This window comes from Lissotriton vulgaris, chromosome 8 (assembly GCF_964263255.1).
Source record: "Lissotriton vulgaris chromosome 8, aLisVul1.2, whole genome shotgun sequence".
Taxonomy (NCBI): domain Eukaryota; kingdom Metazoa; phylum Chordata; class Amphibia; order Caudata; family Salamandridae; genus Lissotriton; species Lissotriton vulgaris.
The window spans coordinates 12,851,509-12,870,817 of NC_141696.1; the positions used below are offsets into that span (position 1 = coordinate 12,851,509).

General features: G+C 43.7%; 1 protein-coding gene across 1 annotated transcript in view; it reads right to left on the bottom strand.

Moving 5' to 3' along the window:
- The window catches only part of LOC147693226 (TRPM8 channel-associated factor homolog), a 171,685-nt gene that overhangs the window by 115,161 nt on the left and 37,215 nt on the right, over positions 1 to 19,309 (bottom strand). Inside the window, exon 2 of the mRNA XM_086933632.1 lies at positions 2,774 to 3,409. Coding sequence (XP_086789758.1) covers positions 2,774 to 3,390 — 617 coding nt within the window. The 5' untranslated portion in view covers positions 3,391 to 3,409. The remainder of the gene's footprint in view (positions 1 to 2,773; positions 3,410 to 19,309) is intronic.

Below are 19,309 nucleotides of genomic sequence, written 5' to 3' on the forward strand. Positions count from 1 at the left end.
TAAAGCGCGAACAATTACCCGAAGGTGTCAAGGCACTGGGGACTGTCAGGAAGACTAAGTGAGCTATTGCCCAGAGTCACATGTGAACCGCATGCCTCTGGGTTCTGGAGTTAGTCCCACTGGCCGCTGCGCCACAACTCTTCCCATCATGCACATTGTATACACTAGATTAGGATTTTAAAATAAACAAAAATACATATCCTGTTTCTTCCTGCAATCTGAGCGTGTTATTCAACAACAAAAGAGTGTGGTATACAACGTTTTGCACACATTTTTTACCACGCACTACCCTTACAACGCAGGCATTACCACGCATACTATTACAACGAATTGCGCTGGGGGGCGCTCTAGGATAGGGAATAAGTTTAATTTTATATCCAACACCTTCCCTAGTGTCCACGAGGACTGGAGTTGGAATATAAAATTATACTTACCACTATCCAGCACCTCAAAGCGCTATGCGTTGTAACGGTATTCGTTGTAAATACTGCGTTGTAATGGTATGCGTGGTAATAGTATGCGTGCTAACGTCATACATCCAAAGAGTGTTTAGATTTCTACTGTTGTCCCTGAACTCATCTTATAGGACTGATGGTTACCAGGAAAGACGTCCTACGCAATAGTGTTGAGTGCTTTCCCTAAGGTTGTAGTCCAACTGTATTCCTAATTCAGGGTGGCACATCAACTGAGCCCTTAATGTCGGCGGTTAGAAATTCAACCCCGTCAGCTCTAGGGGGACCCTAGAGAACCATTTTTTGTGTCCAACGTGGGCCTCAAATTATTTAGATCTTTGGATAGTATTTCACAATTAATCAGAGATGTCTATTATAATACCGGTGCTGTCCATCTGATTAAAGAGGTGACCTCTATTGACTGCAGGCGTGTCAAGCTTGGGTCACAAAAGGTTAATCCCCATTCTGTGATTTTTTAGGTTTTTTACCTAAAGTTTGTTAAATACATTTTCTAAAATGGCCCAACCTGTTGCAATCAGTGTAAATTACAGGGCATCCATCACACAACATCTCCTTAACAGAGGCATTCCTAACATATGGAATTCATTAATATTTGCTGTACATGCAGATGCCTATGACTTTGTAATATTTTACTGATGGTTGGAGTGGCTGCTGTACATCCCACTACTGGCAACTTTCACACTCAGAGGCCTGCCCCCGTGCCATAAAATTATCTGAATGTTCGTGACTTGGAAGTCCCACTGACTTACCTAGAACACAGGCCTGTTTTGGCTGTCATTTCAATCAATCAGAATTTGTATAGCAAAGCACTGTCGCCTATAGGAGTATGTGGGTGCTGTGAAAGCATTGTCAGAATAAAGGTCAGAAACTAGCAGAAAGAGGCAAAATAAAGATCAGAAATGAGCAGAAAGAGGCAGAATAAGGATCAGAAAGAAGAAGAATGAGGCAAAATAAGGATCAGAAATGAGCAGAAAGAGGCAGAATAAGGATCAGAAAGAAGAAGAATGAGGCAAAATAAAGGTCCAAAACAAGCAGAAAAAGGCAGAATAAAGATTGGACACGAGCGGAAAGAGGCAAAATAAAGATCATACATGAGCAGAAAGAGGCAGAATAAAGATCATACATGAGCAGAAAGAGGCAAAATAAAGATCATACATGAGCAGAAAGAGGCAAAATAAAGGTCAGAAATGAGGAGAAAGAGGCAGAATAAAGATCGGACACGAGCGGAAAGAGGCAATATAAAGATCAGAAACGAGCAGAAAGAGGCAAAACAAAGGTCAGAAACGAGGAGAAAGAGGCAGAATAAAGATTAGAAATGAGCAGAAAGAGGCAAAATAAAGGTCAGAAATGAGCAGAAAGAGGCAGAATAAGGATCAGAAAGAAGAAGAATGAGGCAAAATAAAGGTCCAAAACAAGCAGAAAAAGGCAGAATAAAGATTGGACACGAGCGGAAAGAGGCAAAATAAAGATCATACATGAGCAGAAAGAGGCAGAATAAAGATCATACATGAGCAGAAAGAGGCAAAATAAAGATCATACATGAGCAGAAAGAGGCAAAATAAAGGTCAGAAATGAGGAGAAAGAGGCAGAATAAAGATCGGACACGAGCGGAAAGAGGCAATATAAAGATCAGAAACGAGCAGAAAGAGGCAAAACAAAGGTAAGATACGAGAAGAAAGAGGCAAAATAATTGGCAGAATGAGCAGCAAGAGGCAGAATAGAGGGCAGGAGCGAGCAGAGAAGAGGCAGAAAAAGGAGCAGAAATTAGCAGAAGAGGCACAAATCCAAAGGCAGCAGAGGGTAGAGGATGACGGACATTCTGGACAGGAGAACCATTGCAGGGGGAGCTGGCATGAGGACCTGCTCATGCCAACCTCATTTATTGTATGTACCACATAATGCTAGAATGGGTCCCGTAAGTGATGACAGGGCCACCAGGCCCATCCTGGCTGGGTCATAGAAGACGACTTTTCGAACCCCAAAAAAACATCTCAGTCCATCAACCACCAATAATTGACCCAGCAGCACAGCCACCTCCTCACCTCAATCACATGGAACCCTCAGCCTCAGCTCATGTCTTATGGAAATCATTCTAACCATGCACAAGTCGAGTTTGCCAAAACTTCTTACTCTACACAGTGCGTGAATGTTTCTTTTCTTTGTATTTAAGTTCATCATCTTTATTTCATTTGCAACTCTGTCTACATATTACATAGAAAAAAGAAATTTCATAATTGATTCAGTAGTTTCCTCCTTTGTCAATCAACACATTTTAATGATAAGGAATGGTTTTCACTCACCCAACAAGCAATGGACAAATTGGGATTTCTTTGGTGATAGGGAAAACTCTGCCCTCAACGCGGTTGGGTGTAAAATAGATGCAGGACACATTGATCACTTCATTTCCAGGAAATTCAAAGCAGACATTTTCTGTGCCATGCTTGGAGGCCCAATCCAAGGCCTGACCTGCGATGAGGAGACCGCCTCCCTTCTTCACGAATGCAATAAGCTCTTTCTTCTGATTGGCATTATAAGCGTCCATGCAATACACGCCAAAGGATTCCAGAAACCCCCCAGTGGACTGCACCTTGATGCCATCATTAGACAAGGTCTTCACCAGGGAGCCAAAGGTAGACTGGACACCAACCAGAGCACCTGCTGAGGGTTTCAGCCAGTTGACAGCATTGAGAAGGAGCTTTGAGAACTTTGGGCTATTGAGGTAGGACTCATGAGAGATTGCCACGATCCGACCCTTCCCATAGTGAGAAGCTGCAATCACAACTTGGCCAGAGGTACTAACAAGCACAGGGAAGGCTTTATTCCCAATCAGGAGCAGTTCACAAGGAATGGAACTTCCTGTAAGGTCCAAACTGTTAATGCCTTGAGTCAAGGCTTTGTAAGATTCCATGAGGCTCATTTCAACGTGGTTCTTGTTCCTGAAAATATTTAAATAAAAAACAGAATTAACAATAATCATTCTTACATCACCAGAAATGTACTGGTCTCTGACTGAATACACTATCAGCCATATTTACTAACCTTTCGCAACCTATTGCACTGCATTGAGTGAAAGGGAGTGACAGAAATGCGTAATTTCTACTAGGAAATGGCACACTTCAGTTTTCTCATAATGTTGGCACACTTCAGACAGCCTAGCACCAATGCAGACACCCTTGCACCACAGTGCAAAGGTGCCTGCACTACAAGGAGAATTGTTTTTGTGCAGGAAGGGGTTCCTTCCTTCCCACATTAATTCAAATGTAATTCACATTATTGTATTACATAATTCTGTATATTGTCTCTATTGTATTATATTTAGTAAATGCTAATAAACAATTTCAACACAAAAGCAATCTCTCGAGGCATGTTCCTCTTTCTATGTGTGCTGAATAATGCAGCTCACATAGAAAGAGGAAATAGCGAGAAGAAACCATTGTCCACCCATCGAACGCCTTCCAGAATGAAATTTAATGCAATGCAGCTCAAGCCGCAGCATTGTGTTACATGTTCTTTACAAAGCAACGTTAGGCAGTGCAAATTGCCGCTTGTCCACCAGCCATCTTATCCTACCACAAAATTTAATTTAAGTAAATTAAGGTCCCTTTTCAGGAAATCAATCTGGTTCTTCAAAAAGGAAAGAAATAAGGAGTTCTGGACCTGACTGCTCTTTGGTAGTAAGTAAAAGAACACAAAGCAATTTTGGTCAATGGTTAATCAAGTTACATTTAGAAGTAAGATGGGCTCCAATGCGAATATTCAAGAACCTGTTTGGGTCTCATTTTTTAAAACACACTTCTAACAGATGCTGGAGCGTTCGACCATACTACTTCCTCATTGTCCACCAAGAGACTCCTTATTGCTCAGGAAACTGCAAAAATACCTGTAACAAACACGCTCAACAACGAATCACCCATCTAGATTGGATCCTTGCCATTATCGACTTACTGCCAAATTGATGACACTAAGCAATGCACCAGCCTACTTTACGATGATCTAAGAGCCTCAGCAAAGGAAAGCCAAGTCATTTCAATAAATCAATGTAGCTTTAGGGAATAATACGGTACTCTCTCAAAATTGAGGGCGCTGGCCCTTATACGTGACAAAGCCCCAAAAAATAAATGGGCGCTCTACTCCTGCTTTGTGGACTTTAAAGCTGCTTCGCTGCACACCAAGGGGCTCCTTATGACACAAACTGTGGACAGGGGCCTGCCAACCTCAGTGTTGAGATCAATCGAGCAGCTGTAAACTAATACCTGGGTGAGGGTCAAGCTAGGAGACGGCTATCGGATCCCAAGGAAGATCCACACAGAAACTGGGCTCAAGCAAGGAAATGTGCTTGATCCCTTGAGCTTCAACTTATGTATGGCTGATATGTTGAAGGTCCTCGATGAAGCAAAGTGTCACCCGCCCAACCTGGGAGGTCAACGCATGAACCACCTGCTCCATGCAGAAGACCTTGTGCTCCTTAGCCGGATGAAGACTGGCCTTCAGTGGCAACTATCCATCTTGCATGCTTATATCACCAGGAACGGGCTCAAGATCAATCAAACACGAACCTTGATGGTTATATTCAAACTGAACACAATCCGACACGGCAGGTGGCAGCTCAACGGCACCTGGCTCCATCATTGCAATGAATGCAAATATTTGGGCGTCTATCTAGACAGTAAAGGATCATTCAAATCTCACTTTAGCGATATGAACAGCAAAGCAGCCGGCCTAATGTTCGCTCCTTCAGCTGTCGCTCAGAACCTGCTAGGACCAAGTCTTGACTCCCTTCTCTAGGCGATGAAAGCAAAGGTCCTCCCTGCATTAACTTACAGGAGTGAAATTACCCTGGGCAGGGAGACTACCAAGACCAATAATCTCATCATCAGAATTTATAAAGCGGTTCTCCGTCTGCCAAAGAGAGCGTCAACAGCGCAAGTAAGACTTGAGGTCAGCATGATAAAACTGCATTGGGCTAAAGGCAGCTGTTTTTAAACTCTCTCGCAGGCTTATACCTGCGCCGCAAGAATCCACGCATGGCTTAACCTGGTGCAAATTACACCAGTGCAACTTAATCTTACAGGCAACACCTTGAAGGCATGCTAAAACAATTTGCACATACTGTGGCTTGGGGTATGCCTCTCTCACCACGGGCCATATTATCAAGAACAGGCGTAACATTATCGCCGCTTTAGCGGCAGGAAACTGCAATAGGTTTTTAGAGACGTCGGGCCATATTATCAAGAGCGGGCAATAACACTTAAGTGGCAATAAGGGGCTTGATAATATGCCCTAGAGAATTCCAATAGAAGCCCTGGTTGGATATCCTTCCCACCAGAACCTGGGCTTCTATTGGAATTCTCTAGGGCATATTATCAAGCCCCTTATCGCCACTTTAGTGTTATTGCCCGCTCTAGATAATATGGCCCGACGTCTCTAAAAACCTAAAGTGAACCACAACAAAATAACTCTTCAGACTGGATGATATGGGTGATATGGCATCACTGAGCAAGCTCTCCAGTGCATGGTCAGTAATCAATTTCTACTCTCCCAATAAGCAACAGAACTACTTTTCTTGCACATATCCTTTGAGGAATAAGGCCCGCCCAGTGGCATTAAAACTGGGAGAGTGGAACTTGTGGGCTCACATTCCGGCATGACGTCGCTCAGCTCCCACCAATATAAGATGCCGACTCTGTGGTAAGGAATACACAACTTTAATCCATATCCTATGCACTTGCCCTGTTTTGCTGCAGCAAAAGAAAATCCTTCTCTGCACTGACTTTTTTTGCCTAGGAGTTCTACCTGCCAACAGGCAGTAATAGCCAGCCTGAACCCTGTAAACTTCTTATTTAAAGTTAAAACTGTTAAGTTTTTGCGGATAGCTGCGGCCAAACTGGACGATATTAATTCCAAACAACCTGACGTCAAGTGTTGCAGCTTAAGCACCCCTTCTATAATTTTTCCTACACGTTGCATTTATTCTCTAAAATGTCAACACCTGTGCAACCTGATACTGCTGATCAGTGCTTGCAAAAATGTCCTGCTACACGTCAGATTTAAAAATCCCTCTGTACATGGCCCTTAAATGGGCATAGTATGGTCTAGGCTGCTATTGTAATTTTATGCATTGTCTTTAAGGAATCAAATCTGCTACAAATCCTGCTTTTCTGTTTTAATAATGGCTCAGCTTAATCTTTTTGTGCTGGACTCAGATGGGACGTTTTATCTTTGCATGCTGAATGCTTTGAATCTGTAAGTCTATGTGTAACATTTTTTATTAACCATCGAATAAACTACTTTTATTTTTGAAATTGCCCCTTGTGTGGACTTGTAAATATCTGCTCGCATTTTGCATCATGAATGCAACCGTGAAGCAGAATGTTAGTAAACACGTCCCTAGAGATAGAAGTAATAAGCTATTCTCCCTTTTTTGAAAGTAAATGTGCACCTTCTGAGGGACCATTCACGCCTGCGTCTAGGGGTCCTGAGTGGTCAAAAGTTTTGATCAATTTGAGCTCTTAGGGATGTCTAGAAATGTTTGTTTCTTCCCTGCTCAGGGGCCTATTTATGAAGAAGTCACACAGCGCAGCGCGGCAGGTCTCATTCCTGTCCTTTCGCCGGCGCCCCCTCTGTCTGCCTAGTGCTGGTGCAGGCCCGCTTGCACCGTGGCGGAAGGGTGCCTGTGTTGCATGCAGGATTGTTTTTGTGTAGATCGGAGCACCTTTCGGAACAAAACCAACCCTGAGAGCCATATTCCTCTTTGTGCGTGTGCTGCAGAATGCTGCACACATAATAACAGGAAAAAACAAGGGGAAATAAGGACATTTCTCCTTAGTGTGGCTCATCTGGGAGGGGGTATGATTTTGGCACATCCACAGATTCACATGTTCTTCTAAATCTAGGAATACGTCAAAAACCATGGGAGTTGTATTGGAACACCTACAAAACGCCTAAGGATATGACTTTCCAGGGTAGAGGAACGCAACATATCGTATTCCGCTCCGTTGCCGTACTCCACATGTTTTGAGCCAATCAGAGCCCCACAAAGTGGCTTTGCATGGCTTCAAAATCCATCTTAAGGTTTCCATCACTCTTGAACCAAGTGGTGTGGTGCAAGAGCAACGGATACAGCATCAGAAGTAGGACCCTCAGTCTCTTCCACTGGATAGCTCCCACCTTGCTCTAGCTCACAACAACCTCAGTGCCATTGTACACACAAGCAGGTCTCCATCTCTGTAGCCTAGATGTTTTCAGTTGGGCAGTCTCCCACTAATGGTCTACCAGCTGCTGCTGAGCAGGGTGGAGGTACATACTTCACTATAGCCAGCCCCCAGGGGTTAGAAATATCCAAGGACTGCAAAGATCCAGGCCCCCTTGCCCCTGATGAGCACAGGCTCAGCCTGCAGACTGTTAGCATTCCTCTGCCCCCCTGAGGGAGGCTCTGCCTTTATCAATGCACATCGAGTGTAATGCTACAATTTCACTCTTTACCCCACTTATGTTACACTTACACTTGCACACCTGGGGCCATATTACAATATGAGTGCATTTTCCTTGTACCACATTATAGTGAATGCGCTGCCCCCGGGGCATCTGCGAACTCGTGCAGCCCTAGGGGAGAGCACATTCAGGTGAAAAACACAGCGGCTGCTTTCAAGTCGCTCCGTGTTTATTACAAAGCAGGCGGCAAACCGCCTGCACTTTAAAGGAAGATTAGAGATCTCCTGGCAGGCGGGTACAGTAAGTGACTGCATACACCTGCAAGGGAAGTCTGGGGCTCCATGGGACCCCTTTCCCTCCTACAGAGTGCTGCTATTAGGGGACACTGACAGTGAGCCACTGTTTAAGGTGGTGCACTGTCTGTGCGCCTCCTGACAGCTTCTTTGCCTCTGCGCTCGTGTCTGTAACACGGCACGGGTGGAGAGGCAAACGGCTTCCCTCATTTTCATGGGACCATGCGCCATGCAAATGAGGGAACGCCCTCTGATGGAAGTGCTGGCGCTTTATGTGCACCAGTGCTATCGGTAGTACAGAGGGGTACACACAAGCATCTGCGGCCCCTTCTGAAATACCAAAGTGTCCCTGGGGTGTGCAAAGTGGGCGCAAATTCCAGTCGACCCCCCCCCCCCCCTTCCCCGGGCACTCTGGCAATACGGCCCCTAGTGTTTTGCCATACACTTTATTTGCTAAATTATCAGTTTATCACTTATGATAGCTGACATATAATCCTGGTTTTTACACATGTAATAATATTTTACTATGAACATACCATTCATATTTTACTATGGCATATCATTAATATTGCACTATGAACATGTGATTAATATTTAACTATGACAAATTACTAATATTTTACTGTGCACATACCATTAATATTGAACTGTGCCATATCCTCAATACTTTATTATGAACATACCATTAATATTGAACTGAGCCATATCCTCAATACTTTATTATGAACATACCATTAATATTGAACTGTGCCATATCCTCAATACTTTATTATGAACATACCATTAATATTGAACTGTGCCATATCCTCAATACTTTATTATGAACATACCATTAATATTGAACTGAGCCATATCCTCAATACTTTATTATGAACATACCATTAATATTGAACTGTGCCATATCCTCAATACTTTATTATGAACATACCATTAATATTGAACTGTGCCATATCCTCAATACTTTACTATGAACATACCATTAATATTGAACTGTGCCATATCCTCAATACTTTATTATGAACATACCATTAATATTGAACTGTGCCATATCCTCAATACTTTATTATGAACATACCATTAATATTGAACTGTGCCATATCCTCAATACTTTATTATGAACATACCATTAATATTGAACTGTGCCATATCCTCAATACTTTATTATGAACATACCATTAATATTGAACTGTGCCATATCCTCAATACTTTATTATGAACATACCATTAATATTGAACTGTGCCATATCCTCAATACTTTATTATGAACATACCATTAATATTGAACTGTGCCATATCCTCAATACTTTATTATGAACATACCATTAATATTGAACTGTGCCATATCCTCAATACTTTATTATGAACATACCATTAATATTGAACTGTGCCATATCCTCAATACTTTATTATGAACATACCATTAATATTGAACTGTGCCATATCCTCAATACTTTATTATGAACATACCATTAATATTGAACTGTGCCATATCCTCAATACTTTATTATGAACATACCATTAATATTGAACTGTGCCATATCCTCAATACTTTATTATGAACATACCATTAATATTGAACTGTGCCATATCCTCAATACTTTATTATGAACATACCATTAATATTGAACTGTGCCATATCCTCAATACTTTATTATGAACATACCATTAATATTGAACTGTGCCATATCCTCAATACTTTATTATGAACATACCATTAATATTGAACTGTGCCATATCCTCAATACTTTATTATGAACATACCATTAATATTGAACTGTGCCATATCCTCAATACTTTATTATGAACATACCATTAATATTGAACTGTGCCATATCCTCAATACTTTATTATGAACATACCATTAATATTGAACTGTGCCATATCCTCAATACTTTATTATGAACATACCATTAATATTGAACTGTGCCATATCCTCAATACTTTATTATGAACATACCATTCATATTGAACTGTGCCATATCCTCAATACTTTATTATGAACATACCATTAATATTAAACTGTGCCATATCCTCAATACTTTATTATGAACATACCATTAATATTGAACTGAGCCATATCCTCAATACTTTATTATGAACATACCATTAATATTGAACTGAGCCATATCCTCAATACTTTATTGTGAACATACCATTCATATTCAAATACAATATATCTTAAATATTTAGCTATGATATATTATGAATATTTTACTATAAATATGCCATTAATATTGAACTGTGACATATCATCAATATGGGCCACTGAGATAGATAGGCACACGCGTCTGGAAGGGAAGGGGAGACCCCTAATTGTACAGAAACTGACACTGTTTTGTTCGTGTTTCAGAGGCAAAGGAAATATCTCGCTTGGCACCAATGAAAATTGTGGGAAAATAATGAAATGGGGCACCTCCGCACGGATCTCTACTGGCATAGCTGCGAGTTTGTCTACTCTCAACTTGCCACCAGATGGACGGGCCTCTGTCTTTCATAACCATACACACCCTTACTGTGGTCATCCCTGGAGAAGGTCTTTCCTGGTTGTTCCAATATCCGCTATAGAAGTAAGTTACATGAATATTCCTGTTTAGTAGGATGGGTTGCCCAATCCATCAGACATTGAGTAATGTGTACTGCTACATTAGGTCCAGTACAATCTAGGCAGCAATAGATAGGGCGTGTGAGAAAAGTGGCAAGTGTGTTAAATGTGTTAAAATCCTCACCCCATAATAGAGATGATCGAGGGTGGGCCAGGTGAAGGCACATAATATTCTCCTATAAGGAAGGAGTGTCAGTAATGGGGCCATACAAGTTTAGAAAAATGTAGCATTTACGGACTATGGTCCCCTCAAGTAGCAAATAATGGCCTTCTAGGTCTGCAACTGTCAATTCATGCCTAAAATATATCAAATCCCAGATCAGTATAAAGAAAGCTTTGAAAAATGACTTGTAAGAAGCAAATCATCTGTGGCAGCTACACGATTTGGCAAAGTGTGTCTCAGCGCGCTGAGGAAAATGCTTCTCATGATGTGAGACATCTACTGCGAGCCGTTTGATACAGCAGGTATCTGCCTGGCTTTTTGTGGTAGGTTGAGGTCAATATTCCAAGTCATGAGCTTTACAGGATGATGAGCCAGCATGTTTGGAACAGTTAAATATAAACACTAACTTAGTCTTATCATAGGTACCCACAGGAGAATTAAGCTCAAAGGTCTGTTCAGTACCATAATCTGCGAGATAGCGTGGTTTGTCAGATAGGTCAGGTTAATGAATCTGATAAACAAAAACAATACCCTCCTAACATCCCCACTCCCACATTGTAGACCCTAATTAGCAGTACAACAAGCCCACTCATTCTTACAATTAAAACCAAAGAACAATACAAAGCAAACAACAGAAAGCAGACCCTAGATGCACGCTTCCCTTGGGGATCCAAGAGGCAAACCATACAGAATATTTATCAGTCCATAGTGCGCTCAAAACCATCCCCTTCATCAAGGTGTTTCTAGGGCAATACATAATAGGGGTAGATGTGGTAGCCCCAGGCAAATATACACCACAATAGAGAAGTGGTATATGGTAATTGCACCCATAGGTCTTCTGCACTTGGAAAAAACAAAGGCTATCAACATTCAATTGTGTACTCTCTCATTGTGCCATGCAAGTGGCAGTCATAACCTGTTCATTATGGGCGTTGTAAATCTGATGTTGATTCCTTGGCCTGTTTATTAACCATTCTCCTTCAGGCTGGTATGCATTTCATCATATGCAGGCCTCAACAGGAGAAGGCTCTGATTTAATTTTTTCAGGTGCAACAGTGTTGTTTTAGGGTCAGTGAAAAAAATTGGTTCCCCTTTGTGGATTATACACAGTTTGGCAGAGAACAACATTGCATATTCTATACCCAAATCTTGGATGTCCTTTTTAGTTATAAGAAAGATCTGCCATGCTTCTTGAACAGCTATTGTGAAATCTAGAAAGATAGATAGATATATTAGATATATTTGTATTTGAGATCGTTACGTTTGTTGGCCAATTGAAGACCAGCATCACAGTCCGTATAGTTTAGAACAATGCTGTGATACGTCAGGTTGGTGCTCTTGGAGGAAGGCAGAGACTCAATGATCGCTAGGCCCAGTCACCTAGAAACATAGATGACAGTTTTTCTGTGTCAGACAAATATGTGAGTATCTTTTCTAGGAACAGTTCCATCCATCTGACTTTCAAAGATTCATGGACCCCAAGAATGTGTAATTTGTTGCAGTGCTAACACACCTTGAGGTCCTCTCTTTTACCATGAGTTGCATCAAGTAGTTTTTCAAGGCATTGTAGCATTTCTGTGTATGCAATAGAGATATCCTTCAATTCAGATATGCAGCATTCCATACTATCCATGTTTTCAGCAACCCTGTCCATGCTAAGTAGTGCATCTCGTTCCCTACTCCAAGATAGGCGAGCTGTTCCTGACCATGGTCCACTGCCAGGAGTTGATCCATGCCATGGTGGTCTATAGCGGTAACCTGGAGTAGCATGCATGGCCTTCCAGGAGGAGGGTTTTCAAAAGGCCTTCCAGGACAGTAAGAGGGGTGAGTACCCTGTTTGTGGCTGGGCCACCACCTAAGCCTAGAACGAGTCTGCATGGGCATAGCAGAGAGAGAATTGAGACTGCACAGTGCCTTTTTGGAGCATTCTCTGTATTACATCTTGTAGAGTAAGGAATTTTGCGAATTCGCGATCTGTGAATTTGCGGATTTGCGAATTCGCAATCCGCAAAATTCGCGAATTCATGGATTTTTTAATTTTTGCGTGTTCGCGGGTGTTCGCGGGGGGCTTTGCGTGTTCACGGGTGTTCGCGGGGCGCTTTGCGTGTTCGTGTTTTTTTTTTGCCTGGTTAATCACTGCCACCCTCTCGTTTTTTATGCCCTTCTGCCCTTTGTACCACTCGTTTCTGTGCCCTTCTGCCCTCTGCCTCACTCATTTTTTGTCCCCTTCTGCCCTCTGTCCCACTTTTGTGCCCTTCTGCCCTCAGCCCCACTTAGAATGGCGCCGGCAAGCTGCCAGCGCCATTCTAAAATAGCTACATAGAGCTTCAACAGGAAGCACTAATAGATAAAGTAAAGCAGGTGCTCGAGTTGAAGGTCAAATTAAGTTACACAATCATTAATCACCCCAAGTTTGGGGTGATTAATAATTGTGTAACTGAATTTGAGCTTCAACTCGAGCACCTGCTTTACTTTATCTATTAGAGCTTCCTGTTGAAGCTGACTTTTGTAACTATTTTGAATGGCTCTGGCAGCTTGCCGGCGCCATTCTAAAACAGTTACAAAAGTCAGCTTGAAATTTTGACCCGGATTTTGCGGCAAATTCGCGAATCTCGCGGATTGCGAATTTACCGAAAATATGCAAAATTCGCGAGCGGAACGGATTTTCCGCCCATGCTTATTGTAGAGTTTCACCTGGCCTCTACTGTACCTGATGTGATGCACTATGCACTCTGAGGCCAGCCATAGCATACAGGGTTGTGGAATTCTTGTGGTACACCCATGCTAGGCATCCTGTTTGTGCAATATTGGAGCTGGTGGGTTCTGCATTTTGGGTCCCAACCTTGAAATGCTCACATTGGCAATGAGGGCGAGCGCTGTCCAGTGCACTCCAGCATGCAACTCCCTGACGAGGGGGCCGGCCTGCTTCAGAGGAGGTGGGAGCAGCTCCCTCTACCCATTGCATGCCATTGGCCTGTGATCTGCTACCACCTGCTGACTCTCCTGCATGCCCTGAAGTCGGTGGAATTATGAAATGCTGCTATCGCCTGCTAGCACTCAAGGACACAGGAGGCAGCAGACAGTGCGCAGACCTCACCTTTAGCATGGGGTAGCTTCCTTTTTGCCACAGGCAGTTTCTTGTCTCACTGCAACTGGCCTGCAGAAAAGAGGGAGGCAGCCCAATATCTCCCATGTGGGCCTTCCATCAGCCCCCGGTGTGCACTGGTGATATGTGGGAGCCACCCTGGATATGCCGCCATTCTGCATTCCCATCCTGGGGAGAGAGTATAAAACACTTTGCCCAGTAGGGGTGGCTTCTGGATCCCCATCAGTGACACTTCCACAATGGTGGATCACCCTCTTCCATCTCCTTTTCTCTTGCTTGCAGGCCTACTCCACCTTCCAACATCCATACATCTGTGTCAGCCCTCTACTCGTTCAGGGAGTTGGTGTACCCTGCTAGAGCAGCCCTACATTGGTACGATGTCAGAGGGAAGACTCAAAAATTACTTTCATACCACTGGAGAGATGAATGGCATTGTCAAGAGGTCCCTGTTGCTTCATTTTGATGGGGAGGAAGTACACACTATGTTCGTAAACCTTCCAGTAATTGTGAAGATGATGACAATGATGCTGATGCAAGGCTCAATGCCCTTTTCGATCTACAGATAAACCCCAAATTTGAGAGTTTCAAGCAACCCATGCCCACCAAGGTGATGACAAGATGATCACTGGATTCCATGGGATGATCATTGGATTCCATGTGATGATCCCAGGATTCCATGTATGGCTTAGGTTCCTGGCCAGTACCTGTGTCAATGATGATCAGATGAAGGAGGTGAAGGTCAACTGATTCAAGGGTGCTGCTCGTAGGTGTTGAGCGCGTGATCCTACAACAGCCAGGTATCAAGCTAGAGGATGTTCTCATTCTGGTGAGATCACGTGAACTCTCTAACAGACATGCTGACAAAATGGACAAAGCCCTAGGAAAGGGGCTAGCACCCATGGTCCCACCCAGGCCAATGAACATTAAAGTTAAAGCTGTTGCCACAGTATATAGACATCCACCTCTAAATCATCTGACATGCCACAGGGACACCCTCAAGGTCAATGCAAAAACTGTGGTCTTGAAGCCCATGCTCCCGATTTGCTGCCAAGCAAAAGGGAAAACGTGCTCTGGATGTGAGTAGGACAATCACTTTACCAGAGTGTGCCAGAATGCTGAAAAAGATAGGAAAACCTACACCCCACGCCTAAATAATGGCAGCATATTCTGGGTGTGGATCACTCTGGCAACATAACATCCAGGCCTTCCACAGCCAGGGAGAAGGGGAGCAGTGAGTCTTCATGATTTAGTCCACCGGCCTGAACTGCCAAATAAACTGGCCCCCTACAATGTGCACCGTTATGGTGGAGGAAAAGGACATTCTGGCCATAATCGACACAAGAGATTCAGGGACATATGACAATACCGAGCTATCCAGCCGAGGCATCCCTTGAAGTGCACAACTATGACAATCTGCAAGTATGGAGGACAGAAGTCCATTCCATTGGCCACGGTACTGGAAGTGACTGCCAAGAATAAGGGCACTCTTAGACCTGTCTTTTTCCACATCACGGAGGAGGGTGGGGCAACCTCTTTGGATGTCAAATGGCAGAAGACTCAGGAAAGGTCTTCTTTGCCAGGTCAAAACGGTTCCCAAGTGGGAGAGAGTCCGAAAGAGCTTCCATAACTTTTCCATGGGCTAGAATGTCCCAAGAGATCACCTGTCAAGCTGCACATGTACCACACTGTGCAGCCAACTTCATTCAGGCATCAACAGGTGCCTTTCCACATCCACTAGTTAGTGGAAAAGGAACTCCAAAAGCTGGAGGAGCAAGGAGTCATTGGGAAAGTGTTGGAGCCACCACTTGGGTATATCTGCGTGTGCCAACGCTGAAGCAGCTCAGTGCTACTGACTATGCTCAAACATGAGGCTCCCAAGCAAGGCTATCTGAAGGGCATAGTACCTGACCCAACTGTATGATGACATAATATCCAATTTAAGTGGCTCTCAGTGGTTTGCAAAGCTGGATTTGAATGCTGAGTACCTCTAGCTAGAACTTGACAATGACAGCCAATTCATTATGGGTCTGCACAGGTACAAATGCCTAAACTTTGGGATCTCCTCTGCAGCTGAGGTGTTCCAAAACACCATATAGGAGATACAATATGGACTGCCGGGTGTCATAAACTTAAACAATGCCATTCCTATACTCTACGACCCTATCCGAAGAACACTATCATACATGTGTGCCACCCTCACGAGGCGGGCTGAGTGCGGTCTCACGTTGCATCAACAGAAGTGCTCACTCTTTGAGCCCAAGATAGAATTGTTTGTCTTTTGTCTTCTCAAAGGAAGTCTCTTAAAGACTGACACAACCCAGGATGCTCAAGTACCCTAAAGCCTGGAGGAATTATGAAGCATCCTTTGGATGGCCATATATTGTGGGAGATTCATTCCAAACCTGGCCACCCTGTGTGAACCACTTTGCGCCTTTATGAAGGCCGACACTATCTGGAGGTGGGATAGTAAGGTAAAGGACGCCTTTGAGGGCATCAAAAACTCCCTACTGAGGGATTGCCACCATGGCATACCTCAATCCCCACCCGAACATCGAGCTGCTTGTTGATGCAAGCCCCGTACGACTCAGAAGCTAATGGAGGAAGGGGCATATTTACAAGAAATGTCACATCACTGCGCCAAGGCAGCAATGCATCAAAATGTCTCGTGCCTGCGTGAAAAATCCTTACGACGCCCTGGATGTGTTGTAGATAAAATACAGGGCTCCATGACGCAAGGTTTCCAGGATTCTTCAGAAAATCTGACGTATCCATGGGAATGATGCCACACACCATGGGGCCCGAAAGTGGCGCAATGATGTAGTTGGTCATAAAACTGACTCAATTACAGCAGTGCATCAAAAAATAGAGGTGATGCGTCAGTTTTGACTGACGCAAGTAGCCTACTGGATGGGGACCAATGTAATGGAGTGTCAAAAGGTGAAAAACTCACCTTGCAGTTTATAACATTGGTCCTGGATGTCACACATACAAGTGGGCATAATGTACTTATGTGTACCGCTATGCCTACGTACGTGTGACATAAGTCGTTAGTGGTGTGTAATGTGTGATTTACTATGTTACCTACCTTATGGGACTTATTGTAGATTTAACTGTTTCAAGTCACTGCAGCTGGTCAAATTCCTCTGAAACTGTCAATACATCATTCCTACGCGTGGGTTTTAAAGGCGTAAGTATTTTGATGCATCTCAACCTCAGCAGCCCACCTCCTGAAGATGCGTCACTTTGGAAAAGAAACATAAATACCAGTGCATCAGGTTTATGGGGGATTTTAAGTGGGAATGCCTACCTTCCTAATATTAAAAATAACGCGACTAAGTCAATTCCGAGGAAGGTAAAAACTAACGCAGTCCGGCGAAAAGTGACTGCATCTGCCTAGATGCGTCACCTTGTAAATATGGAGAAAAGAAAGCGGTGCTGTTGCATTAAAAAAACTGCATTAATCAAAATTATGCATTGGTGGTGTAGGCGCCTTGTAAATATGTCCTGAAGCGTCTCAATAATGTACAAGTAGTCACTGATCATAAGCTAATCACTCGCCTCTCACCATTCGCTGCTGTGGCTTGACAGGTGTGCAGTTCAGCTCCAGCAGACACACTTCACGGTCCTCTACTGCTCAGGGGCGGGGAAGCCGGACGATTATCTGCTAAGACACGCCCACCTGAGAAATGGTGATGGGGAACGGGCTGAGGCGTTAATCCACAACTTTTCTCAGGAAACATGCCCAAAAGCAATGACCCTGAAAGAAACCACCCAGCAATGCGGGAGGATGCCTGCCTGCAGACGGCACTACAAGCTCAGCAGCACCACCAGTGGAAGCACTTCCTGGACAACACCAATCGCTGGAGCACAACAGAGAGGTTAATCATAGCACAACTGTGGAGAATTAAGGATGAGCTCAGCTGCACCGGAGACAGCCTCATCTCCGCAGTCAGCAGGTAGTAGTGCCGCAGATGCTGTGGAGTCGCACCATCAAGTTGGGCCACAAGAGAGGGGCCAAGAAGAAGGCAAGATGCAGAGCAAAGGTCTGGTTCCCAGGGATGGATACAGACATCGACAATAATCCCGAGCTTTGTAACCCATGTCAGATTACAGGGAGCGGGTGACAGGGCATGGATTCTCATCCAAGACCCCAGTCTAAGCCCATGGGCCAACTGCAGTGCTGACTGTAGGAGCTTCCTTGATGGTCAGGTGACACTGGTGCTAGTGGACAGCTACTCCAAGTAACTGGTTGTGGAGATAACACCCTCATTGCACAACGTGAGGCCCATCTTTGATAAGGTCTTCGCCACCTTCGACCTCCCTGTGGAGATAAAATCTGACAATGTCCCCCCCTTTCAGGGGTCTGAGTTCAAGGAGTACCTGGAGGCCCTAGAAATCACCAACAAGGAGATCACACTCTAATGGCTGCAGGCAAATGGTGAGATACGAAGGTTGAAGAGGACATTAAACAAGACTCTCCAGATCAGTGTAGACCAAGGTTACAACCTAAGTAGAGTCTGCAACTGTTTCCAAGAGCCTATCGCCACACGCCCCACATGTGTACCCATTTCCTTGATGTTTCAATGACCTGTCCACAACAGCCTCCCCACTTCTTCACGGTGCATATTCCCTAGAATATTTTTCATGTTGTTTCAGGCCGCACGTAGACTATTCGCACATCTTGTACATTGCAAAATTGGCTCCAATTTTGCAATGCATGAGATGTGAGGAAAGTCTACGTGGGGCAAATGATGCTCATTAAGGTACCAACCACCCGGTCACTTGGCCTCAAAGTACATGAAAAATCTACCGTGGTCTGAATTGAATAGGGTTCCCACTTACTCATGCGAGTGAAGATGTTTGGAAATCGAGGGGCTTACTAGCAGGACATAATTAGACAATAGAATGTAAATATGTCCTGAAGAAATCCCCTCAGTGGGCGAAACGCGTTGGTGGTCTATGCTGTATTCTTTGGATTTAGGCTACAACAAGCATAATAAAAAGACGAACTAGAACAATTTTGGAATTGAAATGGGAATGTTCTTGATGAAGAAATATTGAATGTGGTGCACCTCTATTTGGGATGTATGACGTTACAACGCATGCTATTACCACGCATGCCTTTACAACGCGGTTTTAACATCGCAAACCTTTAAAACGCATAGCGCTTAGAGGTGCTGGATAGTGAAAAGTTTAATTTACTATTCCAACACCAGTCTCCGTGGACACTAGGGAAGGTGT